This window comes from Coptis chinensis, chromosome 4 (genome assembly GCF_015680905.1).
Source record: "Coptis chinensis isolate HL-2020 chromosome 4, ASM1568090v1, whole genome shotgun sequence".
Classification (NCBI taxonomy): Eukaryota; Viridiplantae; Streptophyta; class Magnoliopsida; order Ranunculales; family Ranunculaceae; genus Coptis; species Coptis chinensis.
Genome location: NC_141459.1, coordinates 15,016,938 through 15,038,651, shown reverse-complemented (window position 1 = coordinate 15,038,651; position 21,714 = coordinate 15,016,938). Strand labels below are relative to the sequence as shown.

The 21,714-nt window shown below is 36.9% G+C and overlaps 2 protein-coding genes across 2 annotated transcripts in view; one reads left to right on the top strand and one right to left on the bottom strand.

The window, feature by feature from the left end:
- The window catches only part of LOC147502110 (1-phosphatidylinositol-3-phosphate 5-kinase FAB1A-like), a 35,979-nt gene extending 30,240 nt beyond the window's left edge, over positions 1-5,739 (top strand). The window contains exons 9-10 of the mRNA XM_086604449.1: positions 4,358-4,418; positions 5,657-5,739. Coding sequence (XP_086460575.1) covers positions 4,358-4,418; positions 5,657-5,674 — 79 coding nt within the window. The 3' untranslated portion in view covers positions 5,675-5,739. The remainder of the gene's footprint in view (positions 1-4,357; positions 4,419-5,656) is intronic.
- Positions 5,740-9,624: 3,885 nt separating this feature from the next.
- Positions 9,625-13,381, bottom strand: LOC147502109 (uncharacterized). Its single transcript, XM_086607064.1, has 5 exons — positions 13,233-13,381; positions 12,902-12,964; positions 12,682-12,797; positions 11,254-11,339; positions 9,625-9,818 (listed from the first exon to the last, which is right to left on the bottom strand). The coding sequence occupies exons 1-5, from the start codon at positions 13,345-13,347 to the stop codon at positions 9,794-9,796; spliced, it is 405 nt and encodes a 134-aa protein (XP_086463190.1). The 5' UTR covers positions 13,348-13,381; the 3' UTR covers positions 9,625-9,793.
- Between the last annotated feature and the right edge of the window lie 8,333 nt (positions 13,382-21,714).

The following is a 21,714-nucleotide window of genomic DNA, read 5'->3' as shown; positions in this document are numbered from 1 at the left end:
GGCAAGTAAGCTGCCTAGATGATCAGCACGACTAGCTCTACCTTAGGCTAGAAATTGCAAAAATCAACGTCTAGACCCACCAATGGACATCACACATTGGACCCACCTTTTGGGACCACAAGAAGAGATGAGTCATCAATCATGGAGCATGTCAAGACAAAAGTGCCAAATTATTGGTGCAAAGTTGACACCTTGCATGTAATTAATGATATTAGGTGTTAATAGTAAAAACAAGCAAGGTGTCACTTTGTTTTAATGTGGTGGATAAAAGTGAATTAAATGTGTGTGTGTGTTTTCACGTGGGATGAGAGGGAGAAATCTAAAATGAAGGAAAAAAAAAAACCAAACAAGGGGGATGCACTCCATTTACTCCCTTGACTTCTTTTCCTTTATCATGCATCATTTGTTTTAGTTCCTTAGGAGGAGGAGGAGGGTAGTAGTAGTTTTAGTTTTAGTTTTAGTTTTGAGTTTTTATGAAAAAGCTTGTAATAGTTTTAATGGTAGAACTTTTTGTGTTCTTGTTTTAGAAAAAAAATCTAAACTTCTTAATGCAAGTGAGTTCCTTTATTATTATTCTTCTTCTTCTTTCTCATTTTACATATCTATTTGCTTCTTTCATTTATATCCCTAGGATGATGAGCTAGAACCTTCCCTTTGTGGGGGGTTAATGATGCTCATGTGAGGGATAACCTTTGTGATGTGATTTTAGTAAATTGTTTAAGAAGAACAACTAGACCTACATCCTATCCCAAAATCGTAATTGGTGTAGAGTCTAGTTAGGAATCAAGGTGATGAGCTTAGAGATAAGTCATTGCTTTGGTTCTACGTGCTAGCAATATGAGCTTAGAGATGAGTTATAGTGTAAGGGATCAATTTAATCTTTATTAAGACTTGTCTATGAGTTCTAAGGAGGTTAAGATGCAAGAACCTAAAATCATACAATAGAAGTTATCTTCACATGAGGAGAACTAACTCTCCACACCTATCTAAAAGTCAATTTTTATCTTTGTTTTAGTTGCATGCATGTTTACGTAACTAAATTAGATTTTATTTTTTGCATTAAAAGAAACCAAGTAGTTAGTATCAATTAAACCATATCTTAAAACTTACTCACTAGTTTCCTAAAAGAGGAAAAACAAGTTGTAAGTTGTCTTAGACTTAGGATGGTTTGAAATCCCTACTCAAAGCTATACACACGAATATCGTGAGTAAGGAAAAATCTTTGTATTCGCACTTTGTCAAATTAGAGAATCAAATCTCTAACATACGCAAAAGGTGAACATCAACGTGTGTACGTGTATTAATTACTATGGGATATTTCAGCCTTTTATGATATACGATGCTATAACACTTAGACATCAATCTAATTAATAATGCGTAAACAATAATACGTGAAACAAGTTACTCCTCCATTCTCTGAAATAATGTATGTAATAAAGTTCAATAATGCGTAAACAAATTTACAGCACCCTTTTAGAACTCTCCACGCCTCAAGTGTTGGAAATGAGATTTTATGACTGATGATGTCATATGCTAGATGGGCATTTATTGAATGTGCCATAAATGGCCTGTTAGCATTATAAAGGGGTATTCATTGATTGTGCCATGAATGACCCGGGTATTCATTAAATGTGACATGAATGGCCAGATTGTTTGGACTGCCCTAGAGAGGAACTAAGGTATTCGCCTTGTAGGTTAGTTGTATTCCTTGAGTGTACAGGAATGTAGGGTTTGGTATTCCTTGAATGTGGCGGGAATGACCCAGGGCATTCATTGAATGTGCCATGAATGGCCCGTTAGTGATATGATAGGTATTCCTTGAATGTGGTGGGAATGACCTAAGGTATTCATTGAATTTGCAATGAATACCCTGAGTTTTATGCCCAAAGATGCTGTAACATATGTGTATGAAAGCCCAGAGATGGCTATGATATTGTGGTATTTAGTGGGAGAGAGGCACATAGGAATGTGTGATTTGGCAAATGTGTGGAGTGCAAATCATGGAGTAGGTTCTAAAGGGTGGGTGTATAAGAAAAGTAATCAATTAATTAATAAGAGAAATTAATTTGATTGTATGGGTGTGCTTGGACTTACATTTGAATACTGATATGATATCTACATATGTTTATTTAGAATTCCTAACTTCAATTTGCAGGAGGGTAGGACTTATAATATTTTGTGTAGGGACGCGGTCCTACCCTTATACAGAAGTGGATATCGATAAATTTTAATTCAATTACGTAGTTATTAATATGAGTTATTATAATGAGTTAATAGAATGGAAGTCTTCCAAGATGAGAATGATTAAGATATGGGTACATATAAAGTGTTTGTTGGATGATTAAAGTATGCCATTGTTTTTATGTGGTTAGTCTACTCATACCAGCAAATTCCATTTTGCTGACCCATGTTTGCTTTGTTTTGGCAACGTGGGTGTGTTCTTGGGAATATAGGTGGAAGGCAGTGGAATCACGACGTTTGATTTGGATTCTTCCCTGGAGCAGTCCATTAGTTTCTTTTATTAGATCCGATTCTTATTGGAAGTATGTAATAACGTAGTTTCATATTCATATGACATGAGAATATGATATTGAAGACTTTTATTCTTAGAGTTTGTTTGATGTTTTATTGGGACGGAAGATAGCCTTTTAATAAAGTGATGGTTGAGAAATTTTGAAAGATTATTGTTGTTAAGTTGATTCTTTATGATGTGGGTTTTTGGTTTTGGCATGTGTTGTATTCACCCTGTCATAGCCTAGGTTTTTAGACAATTGAACATATATAGTAATATTTGAGATATTTATATTTCAAATATTCACTTTGTAATTGTTTAGAAATTCGGGCTGTGACAAAAGGGAAAACAGGAGAGACATAGAGAGTTGACCGGCAGGAGTGAGGAGAGGAAGAAAGAGAAAAAGAAAAGAGATAAAAAGTGAAATAAGAGGGAGAGAGACTAGGAGGAGACAAGTGAGGAAAGAGAAAAGAAAAGGAGAGAAAAAGAGGGAGAGAGAGAAAGAAAGAGAGGAGGAAAAAGAGAGAAAAAGGATGACAGCGAAACTCGGACAATCACAACGTCCAAACGGCAGCGGCGGCTTGGGAATTTCTTTGATTTTTGTTTAAGCCCTAGAAATTTGGGGTTTTAGAATTCGACTTGCATATATAATTGAAATAATGAACTATCGGAGTTTGTAAATGTAATTTCATAAAGAGATGTGAACTTTGATGTGTGTTATTAGTAAAGTATATATATATATATATATATACACACACACACATAGGGTCAGACTACGTTGACATCTTATTTTGATACCTTATTTTGACATCCACAACTTACACAATGAACTAATGACTGATTTTTGGTAAAGAAGATCTTCCTACCATGGATTGAATTTCCACAAAATATCAAAACATTTGAACATGTCTAACCTTGTCAAAATTTGTGTTTAAGTTTGATATTTATCTAACGGTCCACAATTTTAACACTATTTTTAATAAGTTAGACATATCCAATTCAGACGAATTTTGGTGGTGATTCAATCCATGGTAAGAAGATCTTCTCTACCAAAAATCAATCCTTAGTTCATTGTGTAAGTTGTGGATGTCAAAATAAAGTGTCAAAATAAGATATATATATATATATACTAGCTTGTAGGCCTATGCATACGCACCAGCTCTTTTAAAACATTTAGATATTTTTTAGAAAATTGAGACTACCATTTTAGTAGCTAATCCGTTTTAATTTTCTAACAAATTGTTTTAAATTAAGTTTTAATTAAGTTTTAAAAGCCCGTTTTTTCAATTTGGAGAGAGATCATGTTTTAATAGGAGAATAATTCCCGTTTTAATTAGATATGCTAGATTTTCCCTTTTCAATAGGGGAGAAATTTCCATTTTAATAGAAGAATGATTCCCACTTTACTTAGAAGTGCTAGAATTTGTTTTAATAGAAAATGAATTCTCGTTATAATAGGAGAGGAATTCCCGTTGTAAAAAAAGATTCCCGTTTTTCAAATATGAGAGAAATTCCCGTTTTAATAGGAGATGACGTGAAATTTTAATAGAGCTCGAAAAATACCCCTTGTGGGAGCTTTAATATATATATATATATATATATATATATATATATATATATATATATATATTCAATATATATATATATATATATTGAAGTCCGAAGGTTCAAGTGATGATATTGAAGTGACTATCGTGGTCGTGGCTAGGGATATTTGTTTGTTATGTTATGAATAAAATATGATGATATAGTTTTTTTGATTGGAATATGATGGTATAGTTAAGTTATAAATGTCTTAAGTGTTAAGTGTTAGTTATTTTCGCTTAATTGAACTGTGATTTGCAGGAGGGTAGACCATACTAACTCTTTGTGCAAGGCGCATGTCTACCTTATGATACTAACTCAGGTAAAGGTAAAAGTACAGATAAATATAGTTATTTTGTATAATCGCCTATATGTTACTTTCGATTTTTTGTTAAGAGAATAAGAAACTAAAATATGTCCGAGTGAGGAACTACCTGCCTTATCCCTGAATCACTCACACCAGTTTTATGCTGACCCCCGTAATATGCTTTTTGCATGGGGGTGCACGGAACATAGATGGAGAGTGCAACAGAAGTGTGGAGGAAGTGATAGGTTGTCTTGGTAAAGTGGAGATGTAGGCATGTTAGTTTGTATAGTATAAGACATGTATTATGGTTTCTGGGATATTGTTTGTATATTTGTCGTTTTCTTTTGATTCGAGGATTGGTTACTTGATTTAACTGGCATTTGTCGAGATGGTCAAGTAGTCGGTTCTAAAATCAGTATATTTTTAGTAGTTGGGTTTACAGCTGAGGTATGAGGTTTTCTATTTGGTTTGGACGAATTCTTATTAAATTTTCAGGTTATGGCATATTTTATATTTATGAAATATTGAAAATACAGAAGAAACTCTACCGAATTGTTTTTAGAATGTGATGTTCAGTGGTTGTTTTATATTTTAGTTCTAGTTTGGACTCGTGTGAGTCAAACCCGCGCACGTACACCCCCTTATTAATGTCTTGCTAATACATGTATATAGGATTGGTTTGATGAAATTATCATTGTTGCTATGTATAATATAGTTTCAAGCACCTAGTAGGACTATCTAATTGTCCGTTTGAGAGATAGGAGTGGTTGGATGTACCAATTAAACCGTGCCTAGGCTTTGGGTATGATATCGAAATGTCAAGTCTAGATATATGAACCAAAGCGTGGGTTGATTAAGATATATGTGGCTGTTATATATTACCAAGCTAATTCATTTGTTTTATGAAGAATGGTGCTTGTTTATATTAATGGGAGATGTTGTAAGTGTCTTTTGCCACAATTCCAAATGTTATTCAGTGCATTCCTTTAATTTACTCCCTTGTATACTGAAAAATGTAGAAAAAAGAATTATTTTTTGCCTTGTGGAATTTTAGGTTTCTAGCTTCAGTTAGAAATAAAACCACTAGTTAGTTTTAGCTATTTGACGGTGGAAAAAAAAAATAGTAAACAATCTTTACATGTCACTGATGTTTATTCGGCCTAAGGATCTCGTAGCAACTGATTAGGTTATCAATCTTTACATGTCACTTAATCAGGTTATCAACTGATAAAGTAAATATGTCTTTTATTTAGGATGAAGGCAAAAGGTGATGAAGAATGTTCAAGTCCCATCAACTAATGCTAAGAGGAATCGATCAACATGATTATGCGATCAATGCAATGTTAGAAAACTGCAAAAATCACTGGAGAAGGTATGGAAGAGGCAATTCATGGCATGGCAACTACTGGAGTTTCTGTAAAGGGTTATAATATGAAGAAACAAATTACTGGTTCTAGTATTGAACATACAACTACTGGAATTAGAAAATGTGCCTGACCTAGATAGCATTACTTTCATTAAAACTTTAGAGTTCCTTGATGATGACAAAAAAGCAAGAGTGTCCATGATGTTAAGGGTGGAGAGGCGAAGGGAATGATTGCTATATCATCTAACCAAAAAATGATTTGGAATGTGGGAACTAAAGTGGTGATACATTTTGTATTTGTTGCTGAAACTGTATATCTTTTCAGGGGTCATTCGGTGCTTTAGTTAGTTTTTTGTCTATAAATTTAGAATGTGGATGTTGGATGCTAATGTGATGATCCATTTTGTATATGGTGCTGAAAATGTATATTTTGTTCAGATCATTAGCTGCTTTAGTTGTTTATGAGTCCCATTTAGATTTTAGAATGTGGGGACAAGAGTGATGATCCATTTTGTCTATGTTGCTAAAGATGTCAATTTTGTTAAGGATAATTTCATTACTCATTAGGTGCTTTGGTTTTTATGACTATGTAATTATTGGGAGATACTCGTGACTTAATGTAGTTAGAATTTATTTTGGATGTGATACTTCTTGATCCCTTATATAGTGAGTTACATAACTGACTTACAGGTCGATGATATGTTATATATACCATCCTGACATACAGCGTATAACAACATGTCACCATTGTTACAGTTTTGGTTTGCCAAAGTAAAGGTGATACATACAATGTAGCATACAGTGTCTGGATGATACATATTATATAGCATCCTATTGAGCACCGTTATCACTTGGTTATCACCATTCTTACTGGAAGTTTTGGTCTACCAAAGTAAGGATGATACATACAATGTAACATACAGTTGTCTGGATGATACATACAATATATCATATAGTTGTTTGGATGATACATACTATATAGTATCATGTTGAGCATCGTTATCACTTGGTTCTCACCATTCTTACTGAAAGTTTTGGTTTGCCAAAGTAAGGATGATACATACTATATAGCATCCATTATTTGGAATGATATACATACCATATATCATCCTGTTGAGCACCATTATCACTTGGTTCTCACCATTCTTATTGGAAGTTTTGGTCTGCCAAAGTAAGGATGATACATACTATATAGCATCCATTATTTGGAATGCTACATACTATATACCATCCTGTTGAGCACCATTATCACTTGGTTTTCACCATTCTATCTAATTTAGCTCAACAATAGATCTTGATTTTTGCATTTAGTTCTCCTGTTGACGATTTTTTATATAATTTTTCAGGTGAGCTACAACAAACCTTAGAGAGAGGATGGTTTGCGTTAAAGGGACATGTGTATCTTCTTCCGATCATTTAATGTTGGGTGTTATTATGTACTCCTGATAAAATTCATTGCTATTGTTGTCTTATGAATTATTCCAAGATGATTTACTAGGTCCTACTTGTTAACTTATTTTATTTTATTATGGTTTGGCACTTGGGTTGATTCAGTGACCATTTTAACATTTCACAATTTCCTTTACCAAACGGTTTTTTCTCATCATGAATACATAGAACTCATTGTTTACTATTTGGCAGGTGTATTTCTATGACAGTATTATCAGGAATACAACCTAGTTATTTAATGGCAGTTGTATAATATTTCGCACTTGATTTATTATGGATCATTTTTATCATGAACTAAACTCTGGACTTTATGGGGAAACTACGCACTATATTTTTTCTCTGAATGAGAACTCCGTCACTATGCACTCATCACACTTAGTTTACTATGCACTCATCTAACACTAGATTTTGGTTAATTTTATGCTGCCTTTGTGTTGTATTATATTGTTTTTTTTTTTAAAATCAGTTTGGGGCAAGGACGAAAATATCGAATTCGAGCAATATATCATGTACCCCATAAACCAAGATATATAGGTGGATATATATCCTTTTGTTGACGGGAATGGTTATATTAACTCCACCTTTATAATGACTCCAAAGTTACTCCGTCCACTCCTAAAAGTTGACCTACGATATGAATTGAGGGCTAATTTTTTGTAGAGAGATATATCACATGATGAAGAACACCTCCACAAAAAATCAGCTTCAATGAATAAGTTTAACCTTGTCAAAAGTTGTTATGAATTCAAAAGTTGTTATGAATTTAATTACATTCTAAACGATTTTTGATAATGTTGTAGATCTTCAAATGAACTGCCAAAGTATAGCATATAGCATCCTTTTGGTCTACCAAAGTAATGATGATACATAGTATATAGCATCCATTATTTGGAATGCTACATACCATATACCATCCTTTTGAGCACCATTATCACTTGGTTCTCACCATTCTTACTGGAAGTTTTGGTCTGCCAAAGTAAGGATGATACATACTATATAGCATCCATTATTTGGAATGCTACATATCATATACCATCCTTTTGAGCACCATTATCACTTGGTTCTCACTATTCTTACTAGAAGTTTTGATCTGCCAAAGTAAGGATGATACATAGTATATAATATCCATTATTTGGAATGCTACATACCATATACCATCCTTTTGAGCACCATTATCACTTGGTTCTCACCATTCTTACTAAAAGTTTTGGTCTGCCAAAGTAAGGATAATACATAGTATATAGCATCCATTATTTGGAATGATACATACCGTATACCATCTTTTTGAGTACTATTATCACTTGGTTCTCACCATTCTTACTAGAAGTTTTGGTCTGCTAAAGTAAGAATGATACATAGTATATAACATCCATTATTTGGAATGCTACATACTATATACCATCCTTTTGAGCACCATTATCACTTAGTTCTCACCATTCTTATTGGAAGTTTTGGTCTGCCAAAGTAAGGATGATACATAGTATATAACATCCATTATTTGGAATGCTACATACTATATACCATCCTTTTGAGCACCACTATCACTTGGTTCTCACCATTCTTACTAGAAGTTTTGGTCTGCCAAAGTAAGGATGATATATACTATATAGCATCCATTATTTGGAATGATACATACCATATATCATCTTGTTGAGCACCATTATCACTTGGTTCTCATCATTCTTACTGGAAATTTTGGTCTGCCAAAGTAAGGATGATACATACTATATAACATCAATTATTTGGAATGCTACATACCATATACCATCCTGTTGAGCACTATTATCACTTAGTTCTCACCATTATTACTTACTGGAAGTTTTGATCTGCAAAAGTAAGGATAATACATACAAATACAATGTAGCATACTGTAATGTTTAATATTTCACACTTGGTTTATTATGGATCATTTTTATTATGAACAAAACTCTGGACTTTATGCACTATTTTTTTTTCTGAATGAGAACTCCGTTCTGACATCAGCACTTAACTTGTCAATGTCGATAGAGTTAGATGAGTTTCAAGGTGAGTGGTCATAAATATTTGTTGCATAGCTAATGGTCTGATGTCTTACATATGTAGTTATCCATTTCACAAGCCTGCGCACTGTAGATTTTGGCATCGTTTTTTTGCCAAGTGAGCTCAAAATTGTATTAAGTATGGGAAAAGGGGTAGGAGATTACAAGAGTTTAAGTCTAAAGTAAAGAATATAAATAAAGAAAGGGGAAAATATGGCAGCATACACTGGTGAAGTGAGATTGTAACCCATAGGCCTCCAATATATCACTGCATCAGGTACCACTTCCATTCAATCAAATCTAAAATAAGCCTAGTGTAAGCCTCCCATTTATATAGCCATGGAGGCCGGCTTACCATGATACATAAAGGGGGACTCAGAAGACATAGTTGTTGCTCAACAAACTCTTTTCATTAGTAAATAATTTCATTATCTGACATTAGTTTATAACCAACCAACCAAGATACAACTTTAAACGTTTACAAAACCAACAAAATAAAACCCAACACCATGCCAGAAAATCGTTTCATGTCTAGCTTATCCATCCATCCAGCCATCCTAGCCTCGTTCTATTAAGTTCAATCTATAAAAAAGAAAAACAAAACAAAAACAGATAGTAGTTAGGTTCAATAGATTGTAAAGCGATAAAATTTAATATAGTACAGTGTGCAAATACACTACATAAAGGCTACTAGTTCAAATGGACACTACAAGAATATAGGTTTTATGCCACGGTCCAAAACCGTGGGGAAAAGAGTTTTTCCCGCTCTTTTCCTACGATTTTGGATCGTCGGAAGACCGTGGGCTTTTTGTGCGTCGAAAATGGTCTGCTGACAGTCATGACCGTCGGTAAAGCCCACCAATAGTGACGGTCTTTGCGTCGATAATTGCTATCAGTATTGCCATGGCATAAAACCGTAAGAAAAGCCGTTGGAAAAGGTCAGTATTTCCCACGGTTGTAGTCCGTGGGGACAGATTAATTTTACCGACGGTTAGAGTCTGTGGGATCCTACAGTCTTAGTTCGTGGGATTTACTGTTTGCGTCGTGAATTTTGGTTTTGGCTGGTTGTTATTTAACCGCGGGTAAAGTGAACGACCGTGGGAAGAAGTGCTTTTGCGACGGCTATGGACCGTGGCAGAGTTATTTATTTTTTCAAATAAACATTTATATTTATTTGACCTCACTATTACTTTACAATACAACCTTCCCTTTTTCTTAACAGTTTCGATATTATAGGCTAGTTAGCTGTAGTATTAGGGTCTATGCTACACATTTCACATTAAAACAAAAAGATTATGACTTGGTATATTCGTAGTAGATGATTCATCTCCCCACACAGCAATTGACTCATTTGTGTGTGAGTTCCATAAGTACATGACACACGCAAATGAATTTTCACAGGCCCAAAAGTGGCACTATTTTCATTTTTTTTCCTGTTATTTTTATCTATCTATTTTAATCTTCATTATTCCTAGAAATTTTTTGGTAAATCATATGGATATAACTAAAACACATGGCCCAGCACAAAAAAAACGTTCGAAGTCGACTGTGATTGGTTGGTGGAAATAAAATAACAAGTCAAACTCTCTCTCTATCTCCTCTCTCATCTTTTCTCTCTCTCCACCAGCCAATTACAGCCGACTTCGGATGGGTTTTTTGTGCTAGGCCATGTGGTGTAGTCGCGCCCAAATCATATTACCAAATTCATAAAGAAAGGATTTTGAAATGGAAATAAGAAAATCATGCTTGTGTTAGACAATTAGACTATCAATCTAAAAAAGAAATGTTTGAGTTGGTTAAAAACTCTGGGGCAATCCGAATTCTGTACATGATCTTGATGATGAGGAGATAAAAAAGGATTTACTTCAACCCATCTCCATGCAAGACCCATTAAGATGGGCCATCAAATACTGAATAAGTAACCAACCAATGTTCCATCTCATACAAGATTCATTGTTTCCTAAATTTACAGCAAGCTACCAAGAAGAATTATGGTATTAAAAGAAAACATCATTACCTGTGGCTGCTAGTTAGCATATCTATCAGCCGGTCAGGACATTCTTTGTGCCTATTTGCATATGCATTAATGGCTGCTCCCAGAAGCTACACAATTCCAGATAGGACTAATACATTTCAACCAACTGGAAGTACAAAACAAACTCTTATGTTTACCAAGTAATCAAGACAATGAAACAAATATGAATGGAAGGACGGAAAAAAAAATATTTTCATCGAAGTATTTGATGTTTCATCATTGGCAAGATTTGAAATAATGTGGCTAGGGTTCCTTTACAAGACTCCCAGTATAATCGAATGTCCTCCTCTTGTGGACCATCGGTTATAACATATTTTAACTGTAAATCATAAGAGAAGAGAAAAAGGAAAATGACAAAGTACCAACACTAAAAATTTCTCTGCACATGAATTCTTACTCTCTGGGATTTGTGCATGTAATTTTTGTTCCTTAATGTTTGATCATCCCTTCACATGTTTTGTAAATTTTTGCCCTTAAGTTGGAAATAATCAAACCCAGGCGAAAGTGTAATGGATAAATAAACCCATACGGTACAAGGTACATAGTACACCTAAGACATACCAACTTTATAAGAAATCATCTTATGACTAAAAGCTTATGACATTTTGAAACTTATATATGCGCATATTATTTCTTTTTATAAACTCCAAATTTTCTCTAAAGTGGGTGACCCGTATATAACATCTCATTCTCTTACCTCCGCACTCAAATCACTCAATCATTCCCATCTTCCTTATCTATAACCCCAATTTCTTTGTTTTTGTCCCGAACTACAACTTTATAATGAAGAAGAAGAAAAAACTAAAAAACTTCTTACTTTTTTCTTATTTCTTTTGAAAAAGTAGTGATAGTACATAAGACATACCAATCTATAGATCGGCGGTCTACTTTTTTTTGGTTTTGGTTTTGTTTTGCAGATCTAATATGCTTTACAGCCAGTAAATCAAGAGTTTATTGCTTCAAATTCAACATTGGAAACATGTAGTGTTAAGGTTGTGTTCATTGAGTTATCCCTTCATCATTTTGCTTAATGTTTCGTTTTCTTTTCTCCTAATGCGGTGTATTGATGCCTTGGCAAGGATTAATGTCGAGCCACCACCGCGCCCGTTGTAGTGACATTTTGGAGATTTGAGCATTGAATGGATCTTGGTATAAGGTGGATACAGCTAAAAACATCCCATGTTTGTTGGTGGCGGATTAGATATTATTGTACAATTATATTTTATGTTATTTGTTCCTTGTAACTTTTTATGCTTGCTGTAATCGTTTTAGTTCATGAATGAAAAATATTGGTTTATCGAAAAAAAAAAAAAAATTTCTCTAAAGTGGGAGTAAATTTAACTCGACGGCTGCAGGTCCGTAACTCCAGCATATACCCTATATCCCACAGAATGTTGACATTAGCAGTACCTGGTCCCAGTCACCATCCTCAATGGTTCCTTTAATATTTCTCAGAAATTCTGTCAATTGGCCACCCCTCTTCCTCTTTGCAAGCGATGCCGCTACTCCAGCATAGATATCAACAGCTGTATACAAAGAATTGAAGTTGGAAAACTTTACATGAGATATAAGAAAATCCTGAAGGTATCAATGAAGGTAAGTTAACCAAATAAGTCGAGACATAATTGACCTGGAAGAGTGAATTCATAAATCACTTGAAAAGTCAAGTCAAAATTCTTCTCAGCAAGTGCTTCTGCAAATGATATTGAGGGAAACACTGAGGATGTGTGAAAAACAAAACAGTTTGTTGCTTTTAAAAGCTACAAGACAAGGATAATATGAAGAAAAGTGCAAATCTAACAGGTTAAAAGGATCCTATATAAACAACAAAAGTTATAGGATGTTTAAGTACAAGAAACTTATATACTTTCACCAAACGTCATAAAGTAATTAGACAGTAGAGAAAAGCAGCAGTGATGGGAAGTCAAAGAAGACGAGAGTAAGCAGTTTTGGAGATGGACCTGGAAAATCAGACAGCGAGAGAAGATCGCTATTCAAACACCGAACATTGTGAAACCCTGGCCTTCTTTCATTTTTCTTTTTCTTGTTTTTTTTAGTTCCGAGGCTTAGGGCCATTTGTTTTTGGATCTTATAAGACCTTGAGGTCTTACAACCTCTTATAAGATGAGATGACTAGTGATTTTGGACATTTTTTTTGTTTGTTTTTTGCCTCTTATAAGAGGCATTCTACTAGAAATGTCTTATAAGAGGCTCCAATTCTATAAGTACCAAAATTGGATTTTTTTTTTTTTTTTTTTTTTTTTTGATGCAACTCGTACTACTATATATTAACCAAAATCAAACGACCAAAAGATAGCAGTTTGAGGCCACTATACAACTTGGAAGTTCTGAGCTTCCTAACTGCTTTTGTATCCATGTAGCTAGCAAGTCAGCATCCCCATTAAAGGTCCTACTGATCCATCTAAACTCATAAGACTTACTTCCAGATAACAAAGAGTTTATATAAGTTTTTACAGCCTCCCATTCCCATCTGCAAGAGCTTTGTTGTAAAGCTCCAATAACTTCCAAGTTATCCCCTTGAATCACAAAAGTCTGGCTTCCCAGATGCTTTACCAGAATGGCTACCACTTCTGCTCCTTCCATCTCAGCCGCTGCTGCCTCCAAAGCCTTGAAACGCCTAACAGCAGCCCCCACTATACACCCTTCATCATTTGTTGCAATTGCTCCTGCTCTAGCCCATCCAGTTTGCCTGCAGAAAGATGCATCAAACCTAATTATTATGCTGTCATTTGGTATGCTGTGGAAAACTTCCTCAAGCTGAATAATATCTATATTTGGAATAGATTTATGGTTGAGGAATTCTTCTCTGTATGCCAAGTAGCATTTTTCAGCTCCCTCTCTGCTCTTCCTGATCATCCCTTCTCGATTTGCCTTTTTTTTTTTTCTCAAACTTGATTTCATTCCTGGTTTGCCAGATTTGTTGGAGCATGAACACAAAGTGGGTACCAGCCAGCTTTTTCTCATTGTTCTTATTGCAACACCACCTCACTGCCTGATCTAGTATATCTTTGACCAACATCTTTTGCTCCTTGTGGATTCTCACCCCTACTTGTGAACCAAACCAGACAGTTCTTACCCATTCACAATTAAAGAATATGTGCTCTGTAGTTTCCAGTTCCTTGAGGCAATAGGGACAAGAGAACTCTCCTATCATGTGCCCCTCAGCAAGGGTAGCTCCCATAGGCAGCACATGCATATACATTTTCCACAGGAATAACTGTATGTGTGCTGGGACAGGGGCTTTCCAAATATGCCTTAGAGTGATAGGATTGCAACTGGAACTTTTCCCCACTTCTTCCTTAGAATGGAGAAAGTGGTAAGCAGATTTCACAGTGCAACTGCCATATCTGTCTTTTTCCCATCTCAGCTTATCAGCTGACTCCACTTGTGGCCTGATATTAACCTCCAGGATCTTTTTACATATAATAGGATCTAGGTTTTGACTAATCTTAGTCTCATCCCAGCCACTCTTATATGTACAAAACAGATCAGAGACCACTTTGTCTTGCCAAGCTGGTACCTCCACCCCTAACTCCTCCAATGTCGTAGGAGTTCCATTGCATATAAGCCATGGGTCCTTCATAATAGAGATGAAATTTCCATCACCAATGGCCCAGATGAGACCACCACTTATCTCATTAAAGGTTTTATGGATGCCCTTCCAAAAATAGGAAGCCTTGTCAGGGGGTTTTTTCACATCCCCTATCCAACCTTTTCCATAAATACTGAACATAGTCCTCGTCCAAAGAGAGTTCACATCAGTGGCAGCTTAGCCAGCATTGCTTTATTCATATCTCTAGCTTTTCTCAAACCCAAGCCTCCAGAGCTTTTGGGTTGGCATATATGCTTCCACCCTATGGTGTGAGCACTTTTTGTTTGGTTTCCAGACCACCAAAAATCTCTGCATGCCTTATCAATCTTCTTGCATGAGGCCACAGGAAGCAGATAAGTTGACATGGCATATAGAGGGGTGGCCTGGATCACAGCTTGGATAAGAGTTGTTCTCCCAGCCTGTGACAGGATTTTGACCTTCCACCCTCTAATCTTATTATTGATTTTATCTACCAGATAATCAAAGTCTTCTGACTTTTTCCTAGTCAGCATGATAGGTACCCCAAGGTACTTTTCTTTAGGGGCAAAATTCCTTACCTTCCAGAATCTTTTAATCCTTATCTTTTGTCTGTAGGAGACATTCCTACTAAAAAAGATACTGGATTTCTCATAGTTAATATTTTGGCCTGAGGCCTCACAATAATCATCCAAAATCCTTTTTAGATTCCCACTTTCAGCCATGCTAGCTTTAGTAAACAGGATAAGGCCATCAGCATATAACAAATGAGTTAGAGCAGGGGAGTTCCTTTTTATCTTTATACCATGTATCTTCTCCCCTTGCTCAGCTCTAGCCACCATCCTAGATAAGGCTTCAGAAACAAGGATGAACATATAAGGGGATAAGGGATCCCCTTGTCTAACCCCTCTTTCAGGACTAAACCTATCCAAAGGGGACCCATTCAACATGACCTGAAAGGACATAGTAGATACACATTGTTGTATCATATGCCTCCACTTTTGATTAAAACCCAACTTCTCAAAAATATCATCAATAAAGGACCATTCCACCCTGTCATAAGCCTTGGCCATATCTAGCTTGAGAGCAATCCAACCTTCATTCTTATTCCTCATATTCTTCATGTTGTAGAAGACCTCACAAGCTAGGCCCACATTATCTCCTATACTTCTACCTTTGATAAAAGCCCCTTGGAATGGAGAAACAATTCTATTTATCAGACGTTTAAGTCTGTTGGCTAGAAGCTTGGAGATGATTTTGTACCCAAAGTTACAAAGACTTATGGGTCTGAACTTTGAGGCATGATCAGGATTCTCGATCTTAGGAATCAGCGTGAGGTGAGTCTCATTCATACCAGGATTCAGGATTCCTTGGATGAAGAAGTCCTTAACAAAGGCAATCACAGCAGGCCCTATGATACCGGCCCCAACATTTTTGATAGAAAATGTCTTGGAACCCATCAGGCCCAGGAGCCTTATGACTCCCCATCTTCCTAACCACATCCCAGATGTCCCCACTACTAGGTATGGCTGTGAGAATCTCATTTTCCTTATCTGTCACACAAGGTTGGAATAGCTCAAGGATATGATCATTCCTCTCAGGGTGATCTGAGGTGAAAATGTCTCTGAAATATTGATATATTTAAAGAAGCTCCCACCTCAGTCCTACCTTCAGTCCACTCCCCTTCATTATTTATGATCTTAGTAATGGTATTCTTTCTTCTTCTATAGATGGTAGAGAGGTGGAAATATTTGGTATTCCTGGCCCCATCTTTTAGCCAGGAATTGGAAAACTTTTGTTTCCAGAAATCCTCCTCTTTATTATACCACTCAAGAAAATCATCTTTAAGCCTTTTTGCTTTAGTATAATTATCAATGCTGAAAGGCTTAGTGAGCACATTATCAAGCTTGGTTTGGGTAGCTTTGATATTGGTAAAGATATTACCAAAAACATGTTTATTCCACATAGATAAGTCCAGCTTAGTCTTATCCAGTTTTTTCACAAGATTCCTGTCAGGGAGATCATGCTCAATAGAATTCCAAGCTTTTTCAATGACCTCCAGACAGGTCTCATGCTGAAGCCACATATCAAAGAATTTAAAAGGTTTGAGGAGCTTTTCTTCTTGTTTCTCAAGATTAATGAACAATGAGATATGATCTGAAATAGCATTGGCCCAAGTTCTAATCTGGGCATTAGGAAATGCCACAAGCCATTTAGGGGTTGCCATAGCTCTATCCAGCCTTTCCATTATATGGTCTTTTGGCTTTCTATTATTACTCCAAGTATATTTGGGGCCTTTAAAACCTAAATCTACTAGGCCCAAATCATTTATGAAGCCATTGAATTCATGCATGCTCTTTGTGATTCTGCATAATTTTTTCATCCAGACTTGAGATAGCATTAAAGTCCCCAAACATACACCAGGGGCCTGGAACTAAAGGGGCTACCTCCCTCAGTTCATCCCACACCTTGTTTCTGTTATTAGCAATCGGTTCTCCATACACAAAAGTAAAATACCAAGGATCATTATGAAAATAATTTGCAAGTTTACATGTCACTTGATTGTGAGATGCTCCCAAAATGTCCAGCTCTACACCTTCCTTCCATAGAATAGCTAGAACCCCACTTAAACCTCTAGCTGGCACCGCAAAAACTCCACTGAACTTCAACTGCTTTCCTATCTTTTCTATGTACTCATTAATGGCCTTAGTTTCTGATAAGCACATTATATCTACGTCAAACTTCCCTATTAGGTCCTTTAGTTGTTGAACCGCCGTGGTGGTACCGATCCCCCGGCAATTCCAGGTGTGTATCATCATGGATACCAAGGTAGCTGTGATGGGACAGCCACCGCGAACCCTGGGGGAGACAGGCATAGGTCCCCACTGCTAGTTGCTTTCTCTTTGCTTTCCCCACTCTTATCTTTTCCATGGTTAGTTTCCCCTAGCTTTCTTTTGCTGCTAACCTCCTTTCCTGAATTCTCCTCCTCTGAGCTCCCATCCCCATTGTATCCACTTGAGTTACTTCTGCCCCTTATTTTGCTTCCATCATTTTCATTTTGCTCTCCTTTACTCACTTTTCCCCTTATTATTGTGGAATCATCCATGGCCAGCGGTGTTGGTTGCTCCAGAAAACTCCTTTTAGATTCATACCCACCCCCATCTGGACTTCCATGAGTCAAGTCCAGAGGAGCATTCCCCACTGAGACCTCGTCTTGGGAATTTGCATTGAACACCACCATATCCATATCTTCTTCTTCTGTTGGCTCATCCTCTTCTTTATCTGTGAAAGCATCGGATGGTATGTCCTCCTCTAGTATTTCTGGACCCCATCCTTCTTCTAATTGTCCACTAGAGCTCAATGAGTTATTTGAAATATTTGGTTCCACTGACTCCCTTGGATCACTAGATATAGCTATGATTGGAGCTTCTTCTGGAATCAGCAAATGGCCTAACCCTTTTGCTCTCAAGTCGTCTACCTCTCTCTTAGCCCTTTTTGAGTGTCTAGCCGCCACTCTTAAGCTATACCTTCGCCATCCCTCATCATCCATCCTTGCCACAGTTTTTTCCCACCCACCGCACACTTTCCTCTTACTTCCCACACTGATCCCTTCCACTTCTCTCACCCTTCTCTTAGATTTTCCTTTGCTCTGTCCTTTTGAAACAAGAGTTTTATATCCCCTCCCACGTTTTGGTGACCCAATAAAGGTGAAGTTTGGTTTCCCATTACCTGTTGGAGCAGACGCGTGATCTCTCCCATCAGCTTCACACTTCTCCATATTGGGAATGATTGTTTGGGGAAGGGGGGAGCCCAAAAACGGCTAGGCGTGATCCACCAAGAGATTTTCTCTTTTCCCCATATAGCCACCCTTCATAGCTGGCCTCCCTAGCACGACAGCTTGGCATCTTACCTTTTCCTTTTCCTTATCGCGACCCTCCATCTGGTCTCCTTTTCCCAACAAACCAGATTCAAAAGCTATTTCATTATGGCTTATTCCTAGGTCCATTCTCGCAGCCTCAGTCTCTGGGCTCCAAACCACCACAGCTCCCCTATTGGTCTCGGTCCCACTTAACTGCTTTGGGCTAAGGCCTTTTCTTTCCTTTTCCTGGGCTTGGGTCTGCCCTACTTGCTCATGACCTTCAGTTTGCACCAAAAGGCCTCCATAATTTGAACCTGCCCCTCCAAAGGTTACTAACCCTTCCACCTCAGCTTCTGAACTAGTCGTTCTGTTCTCTTGTACTTCATGCTCTCTGACCTCCGTACTCCTGCCCCTGACATCCGATACACTTTCTACCGTTCCCACTGATAGTGGTGATGTCAGCACTCCTACTCCATACCATAGCCTTTTCCCCGGTGAACTTCTATTTCTGGCCGGAATCTGATCTGATCTTGGTTTTCTTGGGGTTCCAGATATAGTAACAGAAACTGGCCCTGTGCTAGCCTCACCATTGAAGAAGACATTGGCTCTCAACATGAACGAGAAGTTATTTTTAATATCTCTGGGGGATCATCCATGTTTGCGCATCTCTATGCTGTATATCTCTTTTTTATTGCAGTAGTGAATATCATGCCCTATGCATCCACAAAAATAGCAGAAGATCTCAAATTTTTCATATTTAAAGGTCACTGGGATCACTTCCCCCTTCTCTGTTCGAAAATCTAGCCTTTCATCAACCTTTCCTTTATATCCATGCGTACCCTTACCCTAGCTACCGGAGTCCGAAACTCCCTTTGGCAGCACAGATCCATAACCTTTACTTTGCCAAGTATGACTCCCACACTCCGAACATTTTCTTCTGTTATTCGATCTCTCGGGATTCCATAGATCTGGATCCATAAATCCACCAGATCAAACTTCTTTGCAATTGCCACCTCGTCGGTATGAATCCCTTTCTTAACTGAAAATATGAACCCTTGTATCAACCAAGGGCCATTTTCCTTAACATGGTCCAATTCCTTTTTTTCTTCAAACTCCATCTTGTAGTATCCTTTTGCTACCAGCTCTATCTTTGTAGGCCCCTTTATTTGCCAACATTGATGTAGCTCATCTGCAAGATCTTGTAGAGAGATAGATTTGCCTCCATACAGCTTACCCATCAAGGTGCTCTGTTCAGCGGTGTTGTCTTCGTTATTCTTACTTACAATCTCTACTACTCGTTTTTCTTTTGAACAGAAGAGATTGCCCATCTCCACTTGGAGTTTCTCTATCTTGGCTCTAGCCAGCCCATCTTGTTCCAGCATATCAGCCATGTCTTCTACTGGATTTTCTCTTAACATCTTAGCTTCTCAGAGCCCAGGGAAGAAACCCACTTCTAACTACACTTAGTCCCAAAAAAAACACCCCTATGCGGGTATTATCGGAGACAAGACTTGTTACCAAGCTTGTGAAAAACTCTAGACCCTCGAAAGGACCAAGAGATAGGTAGGGGGGGGGGGGGGAATCAAAGGGGAAGGGGGAAACAAAGGATAGGGGAGCTGCTTTTAGCCGCAGGAGAGCGTTTCGTTACAGAGGTGTTTCTTGATATTCCCCAAAATTGGATCTACTTCAATTCTATAAGTTTTATAATTTGAAAAATGACTCAAACACCCCCGTCCATATATCCCTAGCCTTATTTCTCTCTTCTTCCTTTTTCATTATCTTATTTTCCAAATAACTCTATTACCCTAGCCACCACCGGCTACCTCCACCACCACCACCACCACCACTGTGCTATTAAAACCACCACTACCACCACCACCATCACTACCACCGTACTATTAAGACCAATATCATCACTTTCACTACCACCACCACCGTACTATTAAGACTATCACCACCACTACCACCGTGCTATTAAGACATCCACCACTTCTACTACCACCACCATTACCATGCTATTAAAACCAATATCATCACCTCCACTACCACCACCACCGTGCTATTAAGACCACTACCACCACCACCGCCAATTAAAGTAGTTTCCTAAAATCGATATTCTAATTATTAAAATTGATTTGAAACCGAAAATCAAACTATACGTTTGTTTCAAATTAATATATTCAAGTTAAATGTGATGTAAAGTAGGGTTATATTTGTCAAATAACCATCTATAAGATGTCATGTATTTGTTTTTTCTATTTTTACAAGTGCTTATAAGAGGAACTTAAAATAAAAAACAAACCACTTTATAAGACCATCTTATAAGACCCTCTTATAACACATGGTCTTATAAGACCCTTTTATAATTTAACCCAAAAAAACAAATAGCCCCTTAACTTATTCACTCATTGTTCCGGTTTTACCCTCGCAGTGGCTTAGATAAATTTTAGGACAAGTACACTCCTGACACGAATTTAAAAACAGCCCTGGAGATAAAAAGTCACATTTACCTCTATTGCAAAAAACAAACAAAAAAAAATAATAACCGACCCTAACCAAAATACCCTGTGTATGTAGTATGAACAACGATTGTTCTTATCTCAACATAATGTATGATTAGTGAGAACACCTATTGAAGTCATTGTCCATACCTATTTGAGGTATAAACAACCTCAACATATTGTATGATCAATAAGAAAACACCTATTGGTATATGAACATAAGCTATGAACAATTTATGTTCATACCTCAACATAATGTATGAAGTATGACGATATTTTCACTTATTTTTGGTATTGCTCATACCAAAGCATCATAAAAAGTAAAATCAGAATATATTAATTTCAAATCCGGACTATTTGTCCTTAAATGTTATTTTCACCTGAAAATTAGATTTCTGGGTTATTCATGAAAATTGGGTTTGTGAGTGATTTTGAGAACAAGATGTCCTTGATAATGATTTTGGCCTGGAATTGTTCCTCTTGACCAATCTATT

What these genes read in the sequence shown, in the direction of transcription:
- LOC147502109 (XM_086607064.1), bottom strand. Translation starts at nt 13,347, where the DNA reads ATGGCCCTAAGCCTCGGAACTAAAAAAAACAAGAAAAAGAAAAATGAA. An exon ending in CTCGCTGTCTGATTTTCCAG is followed by an intron (nt 12,965 to 13,232) that starts GTCCATCTCCAA and finishes TATCATTTGCAG; the next exon opens with AAGCACTTGCTGAGAAGAAT. An exon ending in AGGATGGTGACTGGGACCAG is followed by an intron (nt 11,340 to 12,681) that starts GTACTGCTAATG and finishes GGAATTGTGTAG; the next exon opens with CTTCTGGGAGCAGCCATTAA.